Source organism: Pelecanus crispus, chromosome 16, assembly GCF_030463565.1.
Source record: "Pelecanus crispus isolate bPelCri1 chromosome 16, bPelCri1.pri, whole genome shotgun sequence".
NCBI lineage: Eukaryota > Metazoa > Chordata > Aves > Pelecaniformes > Pelecanidae > Pelecanus > Pelecanus crispus.
In genome coordinates, this window is record NC_134658.1 from 5,390,559 (window position 1) to 5,412,694 (window position 22,136).

The window sequence follows — 22,136 nt, forward strand, 5'->3', positions numbered from 1 at the left end:
TGGCGTCTGACGGGGACGGCTCTCCAGCCCCCAGGTCTCACCGGCGTGGGCTCAGCCGGTGGGGTCTCCGCATGCTGGCAGCTCCTGCCGAAAGCTGGGGAAGAGGTGAAGGCAACTGGGTGGTCACTTTGGCTCTCGACTCGCCGCTGGCATGTGCTGTGAGTGGTGTTGCTTTGTCTGGGTTTGCAAAGCCCGGTAGTAATCAGTAATAATTGCAATTACCTCCTCCCTCCCGTTGGAGTGGAGACCAACAGGTTATTTCCTGAAAAGCTTTTGTTTGTCTTTCCTGCCCGTGTTCCCGGTAGGAAATCTGCCCTTCCTGGGAAGGGTGATGGCACTGCTCAGCCTAGGGAGTTTGTCCGTGGTCACCTCGGGCTGGCTCAGCTTTAACTCTTCCCGAGGCTTTGAGGGCCAGCAGGAACTGGGTATTAAATGCTGTGCCATGAGGGCAAGGAGCTGGGAGAGCGACTGGAGCCTTATTTTGGCTGACCAGATTGGAGCCTTATTTTGGGTGACCAGGTACTGTCTCTTCACATCACCTTGAGTACCTTCTGCTCCAGAACAATTCAATATCTGCATTAAAGAGCGTGAAGTTCCGCTTTGAACCATGCAGAAAGTAACCGGGAGGGTTTTAGTGTAGTAATCCCCCAGCTTCAGGCAGATGTGCTGCGCTGACCCCTCCTAGCCCAGCTATTCGTGGCATCCAGCGCGTCTTGCTGCAGCCGAAGCAATCTGGAGAGAGCAGGCTGGTGAGTGGTTATGTTTAGCTCCTGGCCCCTCTCCCTGGAGCATAAGCAGTTTTTCTAGACCTTCTTTTATTAGGCTTCCTCAAAATGCTCAAGTCCAGCTGCTATCGCTGTTCTGATGCTTTTGAAGGATGTAAACCCAGATGAGGATGCTGTTCCCCTACAGAAAACTTGGTTTTCTGGCATAAACCATCTGTGCCAGGGAAAGCCCAGCCTTGCTGGCTTGGCTGCGTGATGCACCCATCCAGAGATGGTGCAGAAGAGTCAAAATGGGTCTTGGAGCAGAAATTTGAGTGGTGGTTTGTCCCCATGCTCCTCCGTACCCGCGTGCCTAGCTCCTGCTGGATGAATGGCACGAGCTGGTGAAGATTCATACGGTCCTGCCTTAGAAAAACTGTGCGTGGAGCGCGCCTGAAGGCTTTAAACAGGTTTGCTAATCTCAGCCCGTGGTTTGGGAGCGGCCTTGTAATGTGCCCGTTAGAGGAATGTAGTCAGCGGGGATTGGGGTTACCGGAGTACCTGCGAGTCACCGGAGATTTTTAATAGCCAGCTTGGCACGTAGCGCCAAACCCTCAACCGGTTTCTCAAAGCTCCTCCGGAGGAGAAGGTTGGGTTTTACAGCACCTCGTCATGGGGCGGCTCTGCAGCTGGAGAGAGGTGGAGGAGAGCTGCTCTGCCCACAGCTGTGCACAGCTGGATCTGGAAGAGGTTTCTTCGAGATGCGATGGAACCGAGCCTTGAAGCTTCCCAAGCCATCGCTGCTCGCTCCAGCAGCATCTCCAGCTGGCTCTGTGTTTCCCTCCCTATCTGAAATGCTGTAGCTGTTGGGTGACAGTCCAGGGCACCGTGGGTTTCTTAGTCTTTAACAGCAATTAGGTCTTTCTTAATATCTGCTTTTCTTGCAGAGTGTCCTTGGCTTTTCTTCTGGTTCGAAGGAGAAGCGTTATCTAAACATAGGACTGGAAATTGGGAGCTGCTGGATTCTCACGCCAGCTCTCACACCGTTCACTTGGGGACTTGGGCAAGTCCATTTAATGTCTTCTGTCTCTCGTTTCCTTTTTACAGCTGGGAGGAAATTAATACCAGCTATATAAAAGACTCCCAATTGATCTGTTAATTTCTTGTGAGTGCTTCGGAGATAAAATGAGGGTACGTGCCTTTGCTGCATCGGTTCTCCCTGCTCTCAGAAAAAAAAAAAAAAATATTCAAGTGTTTCTAATAAACGCCTCTGTCCGTGGATTGCCATCCCGGCGCGCTACAGCAGTGCCTGGGCACCTTCTCATCCCAGGAGGCTGATGCTGTCCTCCCTGGTGCGATCACCAGTGCTCACCGGCCAAGGCGCCCTTGGGCGAGCGGCAGGCTGCAGCCCATGCCAGCCTGGTCGGAGGGGGACGTTGGTCCCAAAAGGCAGCTGTGGTGATGATCGCCTCCCGCAACAGGAGCCCTCGGGGACGTGTGCCTGCATGGGTGCGAGCTGCCGGGGGCCTGCCTGCGGGCTGCCGGCTGCGCCGCCGCGGTCCGTTACGCCTGGGGCCACGCAGGCATCCTGGTGTGAAGTGGGTGGATGGGGGAAAAAATGGGGTTTTTAGGGCTGTGAGTTGCCAGCTGAATCAGGGGTGGGTGAGGCAGGGAGGCAGCGATCGCCCTGCAACCTGCACTTCTCTGCCTGTTTTAGAGAGGTTTTCGTGGACATGGGTCTCCCCAAAACATGGCTCTTGCAGTGGGTGCCCCAGGTCAGGGCCAGCTCTGCAGGGAGGTGCTGGCTGGGCTGGAACCCTGGGCAGGCTGGTTCCTAAACCTAAACCTACGCCTAACCTAAACCCACGAAGCACAAGTTGGAGCAGTGCAGACGGGGAGCAGGATGAATCCCTTTTTCCCACTGACGGACGTCAGCACCACAATTAGAGTTTGCTGCAAGCTGCTCCATGCAGCACGGCGGAGCCAACTGTTTAGTTTGGGTTGATCTTAATTAATTAGTGTATCTTTTAGAGTTGGAGAGGGGAGGATTAGACAGTGCTCAGGCTGTCGCTGGCTCGTCTGGCTGACCAGACCTTTTGGGTCAGGACAGCAAGGTTTAATTGGGAAGAATTGCTGCCGGCTGTTTGGCGCTTGTCTGCAAAGTCGCAGGCTCGGTGGCATGAACCTTTGCTGTCTGGTTTGCAGAGCTGCAGGGAACGCTGGGTGTTGGACCATGCAAAGGTCTCGGCGGGCTTCCCTGAGCTGTCCCATGCCGGGTGCTTGGGAAGAGGGAGGGGCGCAGCCCCTTCGGATGGGGGAATAGCTGAGCGGGCAAACTGGAAACCAAGCGGCAGCCCCCCATCCTGCAGCTTTGAGCTGGTGCTGAGCCTGGATCGGGTCCCAGGGAAGAGCTCTCTCCTTGTTATCGCTGAAGTTCTCTTGGTCTGTGTAAGCAGCTTGTTTATAAGTGTGTATGGCGGCTTTCTGCAAGGGGGGGTCCGCCCATCCTGGCAGGCTGATACCCAGGGTGCCTGCAGATGATTCACAGCTCTCCCGCGCGCCTGGGATCGTTGCGTCCTCCTCCCGCTTTGCAGCACTGCAGCGGCTGCCATCGAGGTCCCGCGACATTTGCGTTTCACTTGGCTGCAGCGCAGCAGCCTCCTCCCCTGCGACCTTCCAGCAAGGCTCTGGGCAGAGAAAATGAGATTTCCCTTGCCGAGGTGGGGGGGGGTTGCTTCTGGCGTGGGGGGGGTCAGGGCAGATAGGGAGCTGGGCTCATCTGCATGCAGCTCGTGACTCCAGCTGCTGCAGGATGCAGTGACACCTTTGGTTGCGTTCCCCAGGCTGCTCATCTTTTTTTGGGACCTTTTTGCATCTCCGAATCCAGCCCTACGCTAAAGGGACAACCTTGTGGTTTCCTGGGAGCGCCGTCCCCATCCATGGGTATTTCTCTGCTGACGTTGCCCACGGCTGTGAGGGGGCTGCATTGACAGGGTGTGAAGTTTGGCACCCCTGCATCCCTTCGGAGCCAGGCGATGCCTGCCGCGGCTGGTGCGGCCCTCGGCGGAGCTGGCAGCCCCGGGGGAAGGCAAGGCCCTGGCACAAGGGTGAGGATTAGAGGCACATTCCTCCGCAACCGTTCCTGCAGGCACTGAGTTACCAGAAGAGCCTTCGCCCTTGCCCTGCCGTGGCTATTGCTGCCTGCGCAGGGGCTCGCGGGCAGCGTAGCTCAGCTCCTCACCCTCTGCGCGCCCGGCCGTGTTGTGGCAGCAGCCGGCATGGGGTGGGGAGGAGTGGTACCCGCCTGCTCACCCTCGCCTCCGTGCCCTGCCGAAATAGCTGGTTTGACACCATGCCGGACCCATTCCTGGTATCGCCAGTCCCCGTGGCCATTGCTTACCCTAGCAGCTAAAATGCATGAAATGGCTCTAAATAACTGCTCTCTGAAAGGCTCCAGGCATGAAATAGCACAGCCTCGCCCCCCAGACCAGCTCCGAACCGTCCTCTCCTCGGCCCCTTGACCTTGCAGAGTGCCAGACCAGCATCGCTCCTGCTGATGCCCTGGCATCCATCCCCCCTGTACACGGGGCGTGGAGAGCTCTCAGCATCCTCCTGAGGAGGAAGGCTCTGGCTGCAGCTTATTCTCTGTTTCTCCTATTCTGGGGCATGGGCTTTGCTCCCCGAAGGCCCCCAGGGGACAGTGAGATCTGGGAAAGCCAAGTGCGCGTCTGCTCTCTCCCGCTGCCTCGGGGGTGCAGGGTGCCTAGACTTTTCTTCCCTCCCATCGGAGGATTTGTTTGGGGCCCGCAGGTGGGAACTGGCTGCAAACTGCTGCTGCAGGAGGATCGTGCAACTGGGAAAGTGTCAGACATCGCAGCCCTGCTGCAAACCCCCCGCCAGCCCCTCCTGGCAGCAGAGATGCGGAGAAGCTGTCTGCCCTTTGCCTGGGATGAAGGGCTCTTCCCTGATGCCGTGACGCAGCGCTAGCGGGACCGCCTGCTTTTTTGCTAATGTGGCTGTACTCTTCAGGGCTTGACCGAGCCGGTTCGCACAAGTCCTTGCAAGGTCTGCGAGGGCCGGGCCAGCGCAAGTTATCGCTTTCTGTGGCTGACTGGCTAAGCTGCAGCAAGGCTGTTGCATGCTGGTACCTGACAGTCTGCTTTTTGTTCTGTAGCTTTCGGGTTCTGACTCATTCGTGGGCTGGCCCGATGCTATCAACGCTGTTCTTATCTTCTGCAAAGCAGGCAGGGTCCAGGCAGGTCACCCTCTCATGCACGCTTGCCTCGCTGTAGGCGTTAGGGCTGAATACACGAGATTGAGTGAACTGGAGGCTGTACCAGGCAGCTCTTGGTTTCCTATCGCAGGAAACTCTAGTTGCTCCCGGTTTGTTTGCAGTATGGGGGCAATTCAGCGGCTGCGAGGTGGGACCCAGCTGTTTGAGCAAGGGCTGTAGGCAAGGGGGACGGTAACGTCACTCCGAGAGAAAATAAAACCGTACCTTCGGCAACTAGCAACGGGTCTTAATGGCTATTGACTGCGGCGACACGACTTGTAGGGACGTTGTGTGCAGCGCAGCTCAGAACTGAGGTCTGGGAGTTGGCCACGATCACAGCCGGGCTGTGCTGGGCACCTCGTGTTGGGGTGGACGGACCCTGCGGGAAGCCAGCGGCGATGGCCTCGCTAGGGCTGAGCTGGCAGAGCTCTGCGGTGCAGCGCAGGGCTTCATCTCCCTCCCCACCTGCATCCCATGCCCTGCTTAAAGCAGACAAAATGGTCGTACTCGATCCCCGCTTCTTGCAGACTGAAAACGTCTGGAGGCTGCAATGCAGTGCTGGGTGCTCGTGGATTTTAACCTGAGTCCTGAGCTGGTCATAGCCCCCTGCCCGCGGGTGGCTGGGGTGCAGGAGTGATCCCCGAAATTAGGGCTGGATGTCCTGCTCTTCCCTTCTCTCCCTGTGCTTGCTTTGCACCCCAAGCCCATGGTGAGGTTTGGGTGGGTACCGGCTATGTGGCCCCTGTGTGCTGTTTGCATTAACTCAGTGAGTCACAAAAAGCAGTAGAAATTAATTACCTCCCTGGTTCTTGGCTTTTCTTTGTAATTAGCAACAAGAAAATAATGAGACTTGAATGAAACATTTGGTTTGATCTGGAGGAAGTTGTTTTGCTTAGGAGCTCTTTCTGTACCTATATCTTTTTTTTAAAAAAAGGCAACTTCTAAACACGAAATGTCATTTTGGGGTGCAAAATCCAAGCTTTTCCATTCTGAACATTGAGGCTTCTCTTAAAGGTTGCCCCAAGCAACCCAAATTGCTGAAACCAGCCCAGAGAGCTGCAGGAGAGCGCTGGGGAGACCCGGACCTGCATTAAAACCCTGCTCTGTGGTGAAGCAGAAATGGGTTTGGCAAAGCCGAGGGGCATTTTGTTTCCCACCGACCGGCAGCGTGTGCCGTCCCGGGGGAGCGGCTGCCGGAGCACCACGGGCTGAAGGTTCAGGGCAGGTGGTGACGCTGGAGCTTGCGAGACGCCATGGATGTAATTTAAGTATCATGGGTTTACCTCCTCCCCTTGCAGGGTGACATGAGCCGTGGCTTTGCTCTATTTTTAGGCGTAAATCACCAGCTATTTAATTCCTTTCTAGCAAGTTAAATTTTCATCCCCTTCCCTCGAGACTTCCCCATTACATCTGGTACCCGTGCCGGTGCCAGGCGCATGCTGCTCTCTCTCCGTGCCCTTCCTCTGGCTCCTTGCTCCCTGCCTTTGCAGGCGGGTCGATGGATCCGGCTCCATTTTACGAGGGAGGCTGCACGGCAGGGCTGGGACGCGCTCCCAGCAGCTACGAGACATCCCACGAGGGTTGTGCTGGAGGCCACCAGCAATCGGCAAAGCCTGGCTGATCTTCGGGCAATTGCAGCAGCGGCCCTTGGTCAGGCGGGGAAAGAGAGAAATCCAGTGCCTTTTTTGGGAGGAAAGGGGATAAATGGAAAGAAGCTGCAGCCAAAATCTGGGAGCCTGAGATGGGTTTTCCCCCGGGAGCCGGTTGCAAAACATGGTCTCGGTGGGGTCCGGAGCGGAGCGCAGCTGGATTCCCAGCCAGCCTCCTGCTGCGGGACAGATGTGCGGCAGGGCAGCATCCCCTCGGCACGTCCGGCACGGGCCCCGGTAGAGCCGGGGGCCAGGAGGGCCTGCGGAGAGGGAGGGAGCGTGGTGCCTCGCCAGCGCCAGGGATCTGGTTTAGGAAACCCTTGGCTGGTAAAGCTGGAGCTAATGAGATATTGGCGTGGCAGGGAGCTGGCAGCAGGGATTTCTGTTCCTGCAGGGCTTTAACCCTGTCTGGGGCTTAACCCCGCACCCTCGACCCTTTACCACCCCAAAATACAGAGCATGAAAGCCAGGTCGGGGTGGTCTCGGTGCTTTGCAGACCCTGGAGCCCAGCCCCAGCCTTCCTCCTTGCCCCGCTGTTTCTTCTAAGCAGAGAAAAAAGAAGGGGATGGTGCTGAGTAATGGCTTTGCAGATGATTAGTCCCCATGGCTGGTGACACATCAGTGACTTTGTGGCTCATCCAGCAAATCCATGTGTCGGTGCTCCCTGTGGTCCCTGCATCCCACGGGAGCGTGGGAAGGTGTCCACACCTTCCTGCGCCCCTCGCCACCGGCCCGATGGGTTTGCGGATGACGCGAGGCTGCTGCGTCTCTGTGCGGCCCACCCAGACCCTGCCCGCCTGGTGTCCTCAAGGGTTAAAAGTGGCCTTTGGAGGGGCCCTGGTGCTGCTGAGACGCACACGTCTCCTCCAGCCGGTGCTCTCTGCAGTGTCCTTCAGAAGGGCAGCCCTTCTGAGCATGCCTGCTCCCCCTCGCTGCCTCCCGTCCGACCCCGTGCCTTCTCCTGGGGCTTTTCCAGCACCGCAGCATGCTCAGCATCCAAGCCACGCCGCCGCTCTGTGCCACCCTGCAGCCCAAACAAGCACCCATGGGTGTCCCCGGGGCTGCAGCGAGCATCACCCGGGGGACTTCACCACCCCCTTGCCCAGACTAACCCCACACCTACCTCCTTTGAGAAAAAATCATGCAGGGGGTGGAAGAGCTGCCTAATCCCTAGTTAATAATTGTGTAATTTCTCTCTCGGGGCTGCTGCCTGCCTGCTGGAGCCTGCAGCTGCTCTGATAAACTTCTGAAGCCTGGGAGGATGGGGTGTTTTTGTAACCGTTCTCATTTCTTGTGCCTCCTCTTAGCTAACAGGCACCTTCCTGGAAGCAGCTTGGCTTTCCTGCAATGCTCCCATGCGTGGGCGCTTGGGAAGCCGGGGTGAAGCCGCAGGAGCATCCCGCTTAACCGTGAATGTGCCGAGCGCTCCCAGCCACGCCGCGTGCTCCCTTCCCTCCTTCCTCCCCGTTTCCCGGGCTCCGACTCAAACGCCGACCAAGCTAAGTGTGTGAAGTGGGTTTTCTTCCCTCACCCTTCAAGTTTCTTTTCCTCCTGTGAAAGGAGGGGACGTTAAACCTGGCCAAATTCGACCTGCAGCTCTAGGAGGATGTGGTGGCTGAGGGCAATCCCATCTGCAGGGACTGGCTCGTGGGGACGAGCGTGCGGTGGCCCTGGGAGCTGGGGGGACCCCACAGTGCTGGTCCCCAGGGCTGGCATGCTGCAGGCTGCCTCTGGCATCGGCATTATAGAGATATATTTTTATTTTTATATATATTAAAAAATTTTTTTTTCAATTTTATTTGATTTTATTTTTCATTTATCGCCTCTGAACACCAGTGTTTTTTAGGACCATGGGGATTGCTCTTACGGCTCCAACTCCAGCAACGTTCCCGGGGTGGGAGATATAGAAGTCTCCCAGATCTGGCCTGGAGCAGGGAAGTGCGTGAAGCCTTCGCCTCCTTTCTTTCACCATAAGCGTTCTTTTGAAGTGTTTGATTAAAATGTTACTAGGATGTTCTTTTTGCGCTGCTTTGAGAGAGGTCTTTAAAATTCGGGGAGCGCTGCCAGAGCTCTGACTTAAGGCTGACCTTGGGTGCAACACGATGTGGAGAGGCATGGCAGCGGCTGGGGTGCTGGGAAGGGACAGAAGTCCTGCGTGGGTGGGATGGGGAAACGCCGTCAGGCGGGGAGGGAGGGGACCTTACGGATGCTGTAGGACACGGCGCCTGCGGCCCTCTGGACTTTCTGCTGTGGGCTGAGGCTGGGCTGAGCTCAGGGGGATGCTCCCCGCTCCTTTTTGTGGTAGGTTCCCAACACCGGAGCCGCCTCGAGAGCTGCTGTTGGTTTGAGGGCTGCGAATCATCCCCTCCTGGCCTTGGGAGAGGGTTTCCAAATTGCTGTGAGCAGCTCGGGGCATGGAGATCGCCTCTATTTTAGCTTCAGTGCAAGAAGCATCGCCTCAGGCAAGTGCTCTTGTGGGACCTGGCTCATTCTGATAGCAGCGCGCTCCCGGGGTGGGGATGCTGGGTCTGGGTTGGGTGCCGTGCACCCTTCCCTCCGTCTCCCTTCCCTCCGTATCCCTTCAGGCTCTTCCTGCCCAGGCTGAGGGTGGAAGCAGATCAGATATGGTGGGGTTTTGGGTCATTAGGCAGCAAAGGAGCAGACGCTGCTGGATGGAGCTTGTATAACGCCAGGCACGGCATCTGGCCCCTGCGCCGGGGCTGCGGTAACCCAGATACAGCCGAGGAAGGAAAAAAGCCACACGCGGGTCAGAGTCTCTCCCAAGCTGCGTGGTCGGGAGTAAATATTTACATGGCGCTGCATCCGCCAGCAGACAGGGCCTTGGGAAAAGCAGCCCAGCTCCCCCTTGGTAGGGTGGGGATGAACCTTTCGCAGCTGAAATGGGAGCCCTCGCGTTTGCCGGGGCAAGGACCGGCCCCTGCAAAGTCTGGAGCCCGAAGGGGGCTCGCCGTGCTGGGGCCGTGCTCCGGTGTCTCCGTTCAGCCTTCCACAGCCTCCAAAATACAAGCCTGCTTTATGCACCCAGGGGAAAAATAATGTGGCTTGCTGTACAATCCAATGGACACCGGTGGTTCTTGCCGCCGCTGAAGTTCGTGGAGGGAAATTGCTGACGTTGCCCTCGATTGCCTGCGCTTGGGTAGAAACGGCCCCGTGCAAATGTGCTGACACCAAAATGAAGACAACTGGCGTTCAGAAGCCGCAAGAGCAAACTTTTGCAGCACAGGCATCGCCTTGCAACAACTTCCCTTGCCCGAAATCTCTTTAATTTGAAGGATGGTGATTTCCTCTTGTCCTCCAAGCGCTTAGAGCACGGTTAAAGCTGGAAAGCCAGTCCCCAGCTCCTTTCTGCCCCAGCCCGAGGAGCTGACCACCAGCGGAGAGCGATCCCTGTGTTCGCCTTGCTGGGCACATGCGAGCCGGGGTGCGTGATGTGGGCAAGGTGCTGGTTTAATAGGAACTATTAACTTCTGGATTTCCTTTCCCTTGTTTGCTCAAGCTCTCAGGGTTGATGTTTACTCAACTGTTCTTGCTTTTAATAGTTTTGGTGGTGTTTGATGCTGTTGATAGGGGAACTGCTCCCACGGAGTTTGTTTTCCAAAGGAAGAAACTTGGGTGATTGTGCGTGCCCCGTGCTGGCGATTTGGGGATCGTGGGTCGCTCTCAGGGAAATGGGGTCTCAGGGGAATTCCCTCCTGGGGGGGTTCAGGAAAACCAGCCGAAACCCAGTGGGTGCTTCTCCACGGGAAAAGCTGCTCCATGTGCTTGCCTGCCCGCTCCTGCGCATCTCTGCTCATCCCCCGGATGCGGATGTGCCGGAGACCGGCTGCCTCATCCCCTCCGCTCCCGCATCACTTGTTTATTCAGGGTGTGCTGGCAGCGGCGTGCCGGGAGTCTCGTACGCCTGCTGCAGGCGCTGCCTCTCCGTTACTGCTCCTCGTTCCTTAGGGAAACGCTTCCGTGCAGCTGGCGCGAGTCGTGCGGAGACCTCCCGGCCAGGGGGACCTCTCGGATGCCCGCTCCTGCCCTTCTGCTGCGGCAAAAAAGCACTTGCTGCTTAACAGCGGAAAATGAGGGAGCGCTGGGGGGTCCTGCTGTGCCCCCCCTGCCTCCCGGCTCGTCCCAGGTTTGCGCTGGCGGCAGAGGATTTGCAGCACCCGCTGCAGTGGATGAGTCCCAGTCTGCAGCAGGGCCACCACGTCTGGGGACAGGCGGGTGACAGCAGTAGGTGCCCGGGCAGGCGAGCGGCACAGGCAACTGCTGTGCAAATCACCTTTTACCAAAGCAGCCCGGAGCAGGAGCCTGGGGGTTATTAAGGCTTATTATTATTATTATTATTATCATTATCATTATCATTATTATTGTTATTAAGGCTATTATCAAGACTTACTCCCCTTTCCGCTGCCCCTGGATGTGCCCATGGCTGGGCATCCTCCTCGCCCAGCATCCTGCCGCAGCCTCCCCTTTCCTCCGGGAGAGAAATTCAGGTGCAGAGCTGGGATGGGGCTGGTTCGCCCCTGCCTGGCATCGCCCCCGCGGCGAGAGCGTTTCTTCCTATTAATCACCCCCACCCTGAAGCGGGATGCTGGCCTGGCACTCGGAGCAGGATCCCAGCAGGATCCCAGCAACAGATTGGTACCGATGAGCTTTTGAGTGCTCTAAAAATACTGAGCGGAGAAAGCGGGGAGCAAAAAATGGCTGCCATTCAGTGAAATCAAAGGCATAATTAACATGCAGCCCATGTGAGTGTATTTTTAGGGCCCTACAAAAAGGCTCTAAAACATTGAATTCACATCAGCACGCGAACGTTCCAGTTTAATGGGATCCTGGGGCCTGTGGGGAAGAAGTGAGAGATGCTTAATTGTCAGTGTTTGTGTTTTATTCATGATTGAACGTACTTAGCAAGCGAAAACTGATTTGCTGCAGGCTTCTCGCTGCTTGTGTGGCTTTAAACCTTATTCTGGCCAGGGCTGGTGCATGCTGAGATGGGCAATTGCCCGGTGTGCTGGAAGGGCCAGTTGTTCCCGGTGTTCGCATGAGCTGTGCTCGGAAAAGGGATTATCACCTCCCCTCCCATGGGGAGCTCCCTGCCAACGCTGCCTTGGGGGGCTCAGCGCTTGCGTGGGCTCCAGCGGGGAATCAGAGACGGAAAAAAAATCCTGTGGGGATAAATCAGGAACCGCATCCAGCCCGGGAGGTCCCTGAATGCAGGTGGCTGGACACTGGGAGAGCATCGAGAGAAAGCTCGGATGCTTCCCATCTCCTCCCGGCTTTCCCTTGTGCCCAAACCTGAGGGCCACGGGGTGGTTTGCTCAGAGATCGACTCCTTCCCACATCGCTCCGGCACCCGGGACCCACTGGAAGCACCCAGGCGCTGCCGAAACAGCGCAGCCAGGCTTGCGTGGAGCCTTGGGTGTGATGAATCCTCCGGCCTCTGCGGTGCCGGGCTCGCCCATGCCGGCGGCAGTGCCTGCAGCTCAGGTAGCAATTTGAGGTCTAATCCTGCCCTCGGGGACCTGTCCGTGGCCACGGCTGTGGCTGGTAGCTGACTCACTGCCCGTCCTTAGGGAGGGATTGTGGAAGCGATTGCTTTTCCCATCGGAGCCAGATTTGTGCAGCGCCTTCCCCGCTCGGCTGCGCAGGTGGAGGAGGGATGAGCCGGCACTGAGGCGCAGATGTGGTCCCTGCGGGCTCGGCGGGGGGGACAGGGGGGCTCGCTGCGGCATAGACCCGTTCTGGATCGTCAACGGGATGGTGGCTCGTTAGGGAGGATTTTTTTTTTTTTTTTTAATCTGTTGTGAAATGATGTGCAGATGGCACAGCCGCCCGGCCGGAAGGAACGGAGGAACACGGGATGCCAAGGCAGGGTTCCTTATTTTAAACCACTTCCCTTGCCAGGGAACAAATGTGCCACACTTCAAAATAATAATTATAAAGCCTGGGAGAGGATCCAGGGAACCCAAAATCCTTCTGTGGGTAGCGGTGCGTTGGCTGAAGCGCTGCTTCGGTTGGCATCGTGCTGCCTGCCCAAGCCGGCAGGCAGATGCCTGCATTGCCAGGGCTGTGTTTGGTGGATGGATGTCATCCAGCGGGTCACGGCTGGCTCGGACACCCGCGTTTGGGGTCGCGCTGTGATTCAAAAAGGGGAAAACGGGTTCCCTCTTACCTTGGACCCCAAGGAATAGCCCTGCACCACGAGGATACGTCCTGTCCCTGCTCCGTGCCCGGGAGCAGCCCTGCCTGCAGGGAAGGCAGGCGTTGCTGCAGCCGGCCTTATAAAACCCCCCAGCTTGTTCCTGAAGCTGCAGGAGGGGGAATAAGGAGCCGCTCCAATTGCATCCTCAAACCCACCGAGCACCAGCTCCCCTCTGTGTCCCCTGTGCCAGGGACGCCTGGGGACGGGCACTGTGCTGCTGCCTCCTGCCAGAGCCTGGCACGCCGGGTGTAACGGCGCTCGGTGGGCAGGCTGCCGTCTGACGGGAGGGAAATGCCAATGCCTACGTGCGCCCGGGATTAGTAACTGCAAGGGGAAGAGCTGGAGCCAGCGACAGCTTGTGTTGTGAGAACTGCCTGTGCCGCAGACGGCTGTCGCAGGGGCCTGGGGGTCCCCTCAGAGACCCCGGGGTGCCCAGAGGGTGGCTGCTGCCTGTTGAACTGGGACTCGCTGTTATTTTCTGGCCTGAGATCAAGCAATGTCAGGGTACGTGGGCCTGGTGAAGCTGCGCTTTCCACTTTACAGCTTGGGAGCGTGGGGAAGAAGGGGGTTAGGAGGGGAAACTGAGGCACACAAAGAGCAAATGATCCTGAAGAGCGCAGGGAGGGCTGGGAACTGGTCCCCGGCTCCCACAGGGGTGTCCTCCTGCAGAGAGCATCCTCCAGCCGCGTAGCCAACACGTGTCTTGCTCTTTCTTCCTCCTTTCCAGGCTTCCACGTGATCCCTTCGGTGTCCAGCATAGTTCCCGAGAGCTGCCTGCTCATCGTGGTGGGCCTTTTGGTTGGGGGGCTCATCAAAGGGGTGGGTGAAAAGCCCCCTATCCTCAAGTCGAACATCTTCTTCCTCTTCCTCCTCCCACCCATCATCTTGGATGCCGGCTATTTCCTCCCTTTGCGCCAATTCACTGAGAACCTGGGCACCATCCTCATCTTCGCCGTGGTGGGGACGCTCTGGAACGCCTTCTTCTTGGGTGGCCTGATGTACGCCGTGTGCCAGCTCGGCGGCCCCGGCTTGAACCACATTGGCCTCCTGGCCAACCTGCTTTTCGGCAGCATCATCTCGGCCGTGGACCCGGTGGCTGTGCTGGCCGTCTTTGAGGAGATCCACATCAACGAGCTGCTCCACATCTTGGTCTTCGGGGAGTCCCTTCTGAACGACGCCGTCACGGTTGTAAGTAGATGAAGGGGGTCGGCCAAGGGGTTGGGATTCGCTTCAGTGGAACATCTCTGGGTGGTGGCACCAGGATGGGCAGTTGTCAGTCAAGCCCTGCGGGCAGAACCGTAGACTGGACCATTGCAAGCTGCCAGGTGCCTCCTGCCAGCCGAGCTGCAGCAGCTCCGCTTGCTCCTAACCTTTTGCAGGTGCAAAGCTAAATATAGCGGCTGAAACACCGCAGAGGTGGGTTAAGGTGAAGCGATTTAATTGGCGGTTTGGAGAGGCCAAGAGCACATTGCCAGCCGGCTCCCGCCTCTCGGTGAAGAGCAGGACTGCGCCCAGCACCTTGGTCTCCTGGAAATCTGCTCTCCTGGGTGAAATTGCTGCCGTGCTCATGCCTGTCCTCCCAGGGGAAGCGAGCAGGAGCACGGAGGGGCTGCCGCTGGGTCAGGCAGCGCTGCCGTGTAGCTGCTGCTGCCTCCGGTCTCCTTCCTCAGACCATCAGACCATCAGACCACCCTGATGTGGTCTGCCTTGCTGTGCCCCAGCTGCAGCACCAGGGAGGTGCGAGGACAGGACGTGGCCAGCTGTGGCAAGGGGAGAGCTGTGGGGGCTGCAGCCGGGCTGGCATCCCACCGGGGTCACCCCTCAGCCCCAGTCTTTTGAGCAGCTGCTTTGCAGGGACATTTGGGAAGTTCAGGGGCCAGGCCACCCCGCCCTGGGGCCATGCCATTTCCAAAGGACATCTGTGTCCTCGGCTGTCAGTGCAGCGTCCTCCTCTTCAGAGCTGACCTCTAAATTTACTGCTAACCCACTGCTTTTTCCTGGCTCATCTCCCATATCCCAGCTGTCCGCTTCGGAGCTGGCTGCTCAGCACGCTGCAAAGGCTGATGAGGAATGTACCGTCCCACCACAGGGCTTTTCCCAGGTGCTTCTACCCCAGTTTTGGCCGGAGGGGCTCCCTGCAGGGTCTGTGTCCCCAGTCCCATCCCTGGGCAATGCTTTTGCCTTCTGCTGTCATGTCGGTCCCTGCCCGTGTCCCAGAACCCAGCTCTGGCAGGCAGGAGCTGGCACCTCGCCCTCTCTCTGCTTGCAAGCGCTGCCATCCCCACAGGATGCCCTGAAGCCCGTTTCCCATCCTGACACAGCTGCATCGGCTTCTGCTTTAAAATCTCTCCAGTAAACATGTCTGGGACTAGGAGAAGGTGATGCAACCTGGTCTGATGCTGCTCTTTGAGGTTGCCCTTTTGGCTACAAAATGACATAAGGGTTTGGGTTGGTCTCTGGGCTGAGCAGGGCAGATGTTGGCTTTTCTCTCCATGAGGCTGTCGGGCATCCCCCAGCCTGGATCTGTCCTGACCTGCTCGTTGGGAAGCAGGAACAGTCTCTGGCTGGTTCAGACCTTGACCGAAGCCCCTCCTGGGACAGCGGTCAGGGCTGTGTTGGAGAGCAGAGCCATCCCAGACACATCTCTGATGGCACCGTGTCCCTGCGAGCCGTGGAGGATGGGGAGCTGGCCTCTATGGGACTGTGTCTCACACAGCAAAGCACAACCAGCTTTTTTTGGCATGAGGCTTGGTCAAGCGCAGGACCCAGCTCAGGGTCACCAAGCACTGGCACACCTCACCTCAGGTGTGCGGTGCTGGGCACCTGCCTGGCTCCCTTTGCTGCTGCTCTTCCAAGGAAGGTCCCCGAGCAGGTCTCCTCCACGGTGAGGCTGTCTCTTGCCACTGGGGCAATTTGATCCCCCTTCTCCCTTCTCCCTCCCAGGTTCTCTACCACCTCTTTGAGGAGTTTGCCAACTTCGAGCAGGTGACCATTATCGATATCATCCTCGGCTTCCTCAGCTTCTTCGTGGTGTCGCTGGGCGGTGTCTTCGTGGGCGTCATTTATGGGGTGATCGCTGCCTTCACGTCCCGCTTCACCTCCCACATCCGAGTCATCGAGCCCCTCTTCGTCTTCCTCTACAGCTACATGGCATATCTCTCTGCTGAGCTCTTCCACCTCTCCGGCATCATGGCGTGAGTTGGGCACGGGTGGGATGAGATGCTCTCCTGTCCCCAGGACCATTTGGAGGATTTACTCTGGTGTAACCGCAGCCCTCTGGCTGTCCCAGCATGGCCTGTGCATGTCCAGTGAGGGCCAGAGGTGTGTTTGGGCTGGGATATGCAGGGAAGCAGATGAAGGAAGTGAGTCTCTTGAGTTGTCTCACAGATCCCGGGGCACCGGCAGCCCATTGCTCATTCTCCTGGGCACACAGTAGCAGGCAGGGTGAGCACTCAAGACAACATGGTCTTGTGCTGCCTGGCTCCAATGCTCACTCCTGCCCTGCCAGGGGGAAGGAGAGACCTTGTGTTGCCTTCTCTGGAGGCCTTGAATAATTGCTGGTGTCTCACAAGCCCAGTCCTGCTCTGAGGTTTGGTATAAGAGCACAAAACGCTGCTGCAGGGCCAGTGGTTGGGGCTGTCCCCGTGTCCCCATGGCTGCTGAGTGCCCCAACCTTGTCTCTAGGCTCATCGCCTCCGGCGTGGTCATGCGGCCCTATGTGGAAGCCAACATCTCCCACAAGTCCCACACCACCATCAAGTATTTCCTTAAGATGTGGAGCAGCGTGAGCGAGACCCTCATCTTCATCTTCCTGGGCGTCTCCACCGTGGCTGGCCACCACTACTGGAACTGGACCTTTGTCATCAGCACGCTGCTCTTCTGCCTCATCGCAAGAGTTTTAGGTGAGGTGTCAGTGTGGTGGCAAAGTACTTGGGGATGGTCCTGGCTGATGGGCAACTCTCAGGGCCATGAGGCCCACGTTTGCCTTGCTGGGGAGACTGGAGTTGAGTGGGTGGCACTGCTCCACCATGGGCATCAGCTTTGCTGGTGGTTGGCTTTGTGGGGAGAGGGGGTTGAGGCCAAGTTTGTGCTAGATGTGGGGTTGAAGCTGGTGAGGGGTGTTGGGATGAGCGAGCAGGACAGCACCCACCTGCACCCATGGCCCCGAGGGGGTGACGCTGCACTGGGCTGCAAGATGGGCTCTGAGGGGGGTCATCTTCAGGGCTGGAGGGTGTCCTTCACCATCCGCTCACACGAGGCCCTGCCCCGCTCCCCCAGGCGTCCTGGTCCTCACCTGGTTCATCAACAAGTTCCGAATTGTGAAGCTGACGCCAAAGGACCAGTTCATCATTGCCTACGGGGGCCTGCGGGGAGCCATCGCCTTCTCCCTCTGTTACCTCCTGGACTATAAGCATTTTGACATGAGGGACATGTTCCTCACAGCCATCATCACGGTCATCTTCTTCACAGTCTTCGTGCAGGTTGGTGGCACGCAGGTGGTCACAGTGTGGTTTCAGAGGGAAAGGGGGTTATTCAGTGAGCCTCATGTGTGTGTGGAGAGCGAGGAGCATGTCCCCAGCCTCCAGCCCTGACCCTGTCACTGTCCCCCCTTCTCCAAAAGCTCTTGAGGCTGCCAGGTGACACCGGCAGTGCGGAGCCCCGTGGTTCAGCTGTGCTGAACCCATCCCACTCCCTCCGGTGTGCCTTGGGGAGAGGTCTGACCCACCCTCGCCATTCCCTAGGGCATGACCATCCGGCCCTTGGTGGACCTGCTGGCCGTGAAGAAGAAGCAGGAGACAAAACGCTCCATCAACGAAGAGATCCACACGCAGGTAACCCGCTGCGCCCAGCCGGCCCTTCCCGCGCGCTTCTGTTCGCCGCCTTAGCCCTCTTCTCTCTCTGCTTCTGCCACCTCCACCGCTGTAACCAGGCGGGTTTACGGAGCGGGAGCTGCCCGTAAATCAGTGCCCAAGGTAAGGGGGGACGGAGCAAGGGCTCTCCCCAATCTGTGTCGTCCAGTGCCCGCTCCGACCCAGACCTCCCCTGTGCCTGGTAGAGCAGCAGCCCGGTTGCGTAGGACCGTGCTGCCCTCCTGAGGCCCCTCCTGGACCCACAGCCCTGATTTTGCACCCCCTTGAGTGCCCTCACCCCTGTGTCAGCATGGGTGTCCGGGTGGGGAGAGGGTGGGCAATAGCCCTGCGAGCTGCCTACACCTTGGACCTTCTCTTCCAGTTCTTGGATCACCTTTTGACGGGGATCGAGGATATCTGTGGGCACTATGGGCATCACCACTGGAAGGACAAGTGAGTGTGAAGGTTTGGTGACACAGGGGACCCGAGGGGGAGATGGGGAAGGGTTTGAATCGCCACCTGGCAGGTTTTCCAGCCCTGCGCTGGGTTTTTCCCCAGGTTGTAATATCCACACGCACACTCCCCTCAATGAATTACAGCCCTGGCGTTGGGTGCGAGTGGGGCTGCAGGGTTGCACCCCTTCACCACGCCACCCACAGCGTGCCCATGGCAGTGTGGCAGCTGCCGGTGGCTGGTCCCTGCAGGAGCTCAGGACCATCCGTGTGGGTACAAGCAGCTGCTGGGTGTTTCGGAGGCTGCCTGGCTCGGGAGGGAGTCGGGGAAGGTCTGGCCTGACCTGCGCTGGTGGGAGCTGAACCATCTCCTGCTGGCCTGGGCCAGGGGTGGGGAGCGGGGAGTGGGTTCTGGAGCGGTGGGAGGTCTGATGTGTCGCTGCTTCTCCTTTCCCCACGTCCTCGGGAAGGCTGAATCGCTTCAACAAGAAGTATGTGAAGAAGTGCCTGATTGCGGGGGAGCGGTCCAAGGAGCCCCAGCTCATCGCTTTCTATCACAAGATGGAGATGAAGCAGGCGATCGAGCTGGTGGAGAGTGGGGGCATAGGCAAGATCCCCTCTGCTGTCTCCACCGTCTCCATCCAGTGAGTTCCCCGGCCCCGGCTGCCCTGTGCCTCCGACGGGCCCCTGGCACAGGCTGAGCGCTCCCTGCTAGTGGCCACAGGGCAAGCAGCTGTTCAGTCCTGCCGTGGCTATCGCGATGTCACGCTAAATCCTGTCTGTCCACGCAGGAACATCAACCCCAAGACCCTCCCCGTGGAGCGCATCCTTCCGGCCCTGTCCAAGGACAAGGAGGAGGAAATCCGGAAAATCCTTCGCAACAACCTGCAGAAAACCAGGCAGAGGGTAAGGTGTCCCCTGGCACTGTACGTGCCCCCTTTGCTTCCCCAGGGGTGGCCAGGACCACTTCCAACCAGAAGCCCTCAGGGCCAGCTGGGCCCTTCACCCGCGGCGTCCCTGCCCTGCTGCCCTGTGTCCCTGGTCTGGTTCTCCCTCCCCAGGAAGCTTTTCCTCCTGGGATGGTGCTGGGATAGTGCTGAGGGGGAGGCTGGCTCGGTCGGTGGCTCAGCCCAGCGTTTAAACCCTTGCTGGGCCAAGCTGGATCAAGATCAGGCATCCCGTGGTAGCACACAAGGGACAAGCTACCAGCTTGCCTGGACGTGCTCTGCCCACTGGTGGCTGTTCCATCCATCTCCAAGGGAAATGGTGCCCTGACCTCCTTTGCCTTTCTGTGTGGTTTTTTTGGGGTTTTTTTTAACCCGTCTCCTTTTCTTGGGGACCTTTTCCCAGTTGCGATCCTACAACCGGCACACACTTGTGGCTGATCCCTACGAGGAAGCCTGGAACCAGATGCTCCTGCGGAGGCAGAAGGCCCGGCAGCTGGAACAGAAGGTGTCAAGGGGATGTTGAAGCAGCCGTGCTGCTGCAGGCTGGGGAGGGCAGGGGGACGGGGGGGGGTCCCAGCCTGGGAAGGACATCGGTGTCCTGCGTGGGGAGGGGGCTGAGGTCCAGATTTCAGTGGGGGACCTCAAGCCTTGAGGGTCCCTGCCCTCTGATCGCCCCAGCACGAGGGTGGGCTCCGAGCAAAGTTCTTGCAGCACGGCTGGGAGGATGCATGCACGTGTCCTCTGCATCCCGCTGCCCCTTCTCGCTCATCCCCGGGGCCTGGGGTCAATTCCCTGCCTCCCCTTCCCCATTTATCCTGGCCACTCCAATGGAGACGGTCCCTGTGCTCCGATTCCAGATGAACAACTACCTGACAGTGCCGGCTCACAAGCTCGATTCGCCCACCATGTCCCGGGCTCGCATAGGCTCAGGTAGGTGGGACTGAGCTGCCGGGGGAGCGCCGCTGCCGGCCCTCGCTGGGCATCGCCGGCGCTTTGGTGCTGAGGCACTCAGAGGTTGCATTGTCCTGCACCCCCTCCGCTCCTCTGCCGGCTCTCCGGCCGCGATCGTCCCTGTCCCGCTCCCCGGCGTGCCGTGCGGCCAAGCCCCAGGGGTTTGCTGTTCTCGAGCCCAAGCTCTGCGGCGTGCAGCCCAGGCACCCGGTGGGCCCTGCCTGAGCAGAAGCACCCGGCTCACTTCCCAGCACGGTTCCCAGCGGGAAGTGCGCTTGACTGCTCAGTAGATCCCTCCGGAGCTCAGCTCGCTCCATCCCCGCAGCCACATTTCTGGCCATGCCTCCCCGTGCCCTCTGCGGAGGAGAGGATCGGGAGCGCTCAGCCCTGAGACCTGCCCCTGGGCTCCGGCCTTCTCCAGCAGGCGTTTGCTCTGCCATCTCTGGTTCCTCCTCCGTGTCCTCTGTGTCCTTCCCTGCTTTGGGCACAGCGTGACGGGCTGGGACGCTGCTGCCGGCGCTTGCGGAGCTGGCGGTTATCGGCAGAGGGCAGCTTCGCCCCTGGCAAATGGCGCAGACGTGGGAAGCAGGGCTGGGCTGTCTGGAGCGGCTCCAGATGGGATGTGGAGATCAAAAAAAAAAAGAAAAAAAAGGGGAATTAAACAATTAAACAGCAGACTTGGAAATTAGAGAGAGCGAGCCCAGGCATCCCAGCCCCAAACATCTGGGATGCATTAGCTGGGGGTCCCTGAGATCCCCCCTTCCCTTCCCCGCGTTATCCTGACCCGGTTTGTTCATGATACGGCGTACGGGTGCTGCCTGACCCCTCTCTGCCTCCCCAGACCCGCTGGCCTACGAACCCAAGGCGGATTCGGAGAACCTGCCCATCATCACCATCGACCCAGCCTCCCCGCAGTCCCCAGAGTCCGTGGACCTGATGAACGAGGAGCCCAAGGGCTGCGGCGGCCTCCCGCCCTCGCCCGAGGAGGACGAGGAGGGGCTGGTGATGCGGGTGAAGGAGCCTTCCTCCCCGGGTACCGACGACGTCTTCACCCCGGGGACTGGAGACAGCCCCAGCAACCAGCGCATGCTGCGATGCCTGAGCGACCCGGGGCCTCGGCCGGAGCCGGAGGAGGGGGAACCCTTCATCCCCAAGGGGCAGTAGCGGCCGACGCGCGAAGCCTCACGCGATGCTCCCTGCCGTTTCTCTCTCCCTCTTCATTCGTTCTCCTTTCTTTGCTCTCCTTTTTGGTTTCCTCTGTCACTACACACCGGGTTCGGGAAGGGGAGACCGTCCTGCATGGACTGGGATTGCCAGGACAGCTCTGCCCAGCAAGCCCTGGGCTGGCCCCGAGGAGCGGGGAAGGAGCCCCCGGGACACACCAGGCTCCTCGCTCCTGGGAGCGACGGATGATTTACCGCCCGGCACTGGGATTTGCAGGTGCCCCGCAGCCCCGGCGGGGCTTTCCCGGAGGCTGCCCACCCACTCAGGACCTGCGAGCGGCCCCTCGGGGTGCAGCCGGCGCAGGGTGGGCTCTGGCCGGGGAGCTGGGGGTGTCCGCGGGGGCTGCCCCACAGCACAGCTTCGCCTCCCCCCCCCCCGCCTTGCGTTTTACCCATCCCCTCGCCTTGCTCCCGAGCCGAGAGATGGGAGGATGGGAGCCAGGCTCCGTGCGGGGGCTGGTGCACCCACCGCCTCCCCCAGCACCCTCCCAGGGACCCCGGCCTCGTGTCGCCGCTCCCTGCCTTGGCCGCTTCCCCACAGGGCCGGCTGCCGCCTGGGAACCTCTCCTCCGGCCCCGCATTTCACGCCAGGTCTTGTTAAATAAATATCCTATAGCCATGCAAGGGGGGAAGCCGGGTCCCCCCCTTTGCTTTGAGTGGCCCCGCAAGCCCGGGCCTCTCGGCCCCTCCTGGAACCGCTGCCTGTCCCCCGTCCCCGCGGGGACCCTCCGCCAGCCTCGCCCCATGCCAGCGCGGCAGCGGCACCGGCTGCTCCTTAACCAAAGACGGCGTCCGGGCTCCCCGGGCACGGGGACGGGGCATGCGGGGGGGCTGCGTTTGCTACATGGCGGGGATTGCTTTTGTCTCCCTGCA

At 59.2% G+C, this 22,136-nt stretch overlaps 1 protein-coding gene across 1 annotated transcript in view; it reads left to right on the forward strand.

Annotated features, from left to right (window-relative positions):
- Positions 1–21,204, forward strand: part of SLC9A1 (solute carrier family 9 member A1) — a 30,731-nt gene extending 9,527 nt beyond the window's left edge. Inside the window, 11 exon segments of the mRNA XM_075721851.1 lie at positions 13,568–14,028; positions 15,784–16,034; positions 16,525–16,742; positions 17,119–17,321; positions 17,583–17,672; positions 18,073–18,143; positions 18,613–18,786; positions 18,934–19,048; positions 19,493–19,594; positions 19,947–20,019; positions 20,882–21,204. Of these exon segments, the coding sequence (XP_075577966.1) occupies positions 13,568–14,028; positions 15,784–16,034; positions 16,525–16,742; positions 17,119–17,321; positions 17,583–17,672; positions 18,073–18,143; positions 18,613–18,786; positions 18,934–19,048; positions 19,493–19,594; positions 19,947–20,019; positions 20,882–21,204 (2,081 nt within the window).
- Positions 21,205–22,136: the final 932 nt, after the last annotated feature.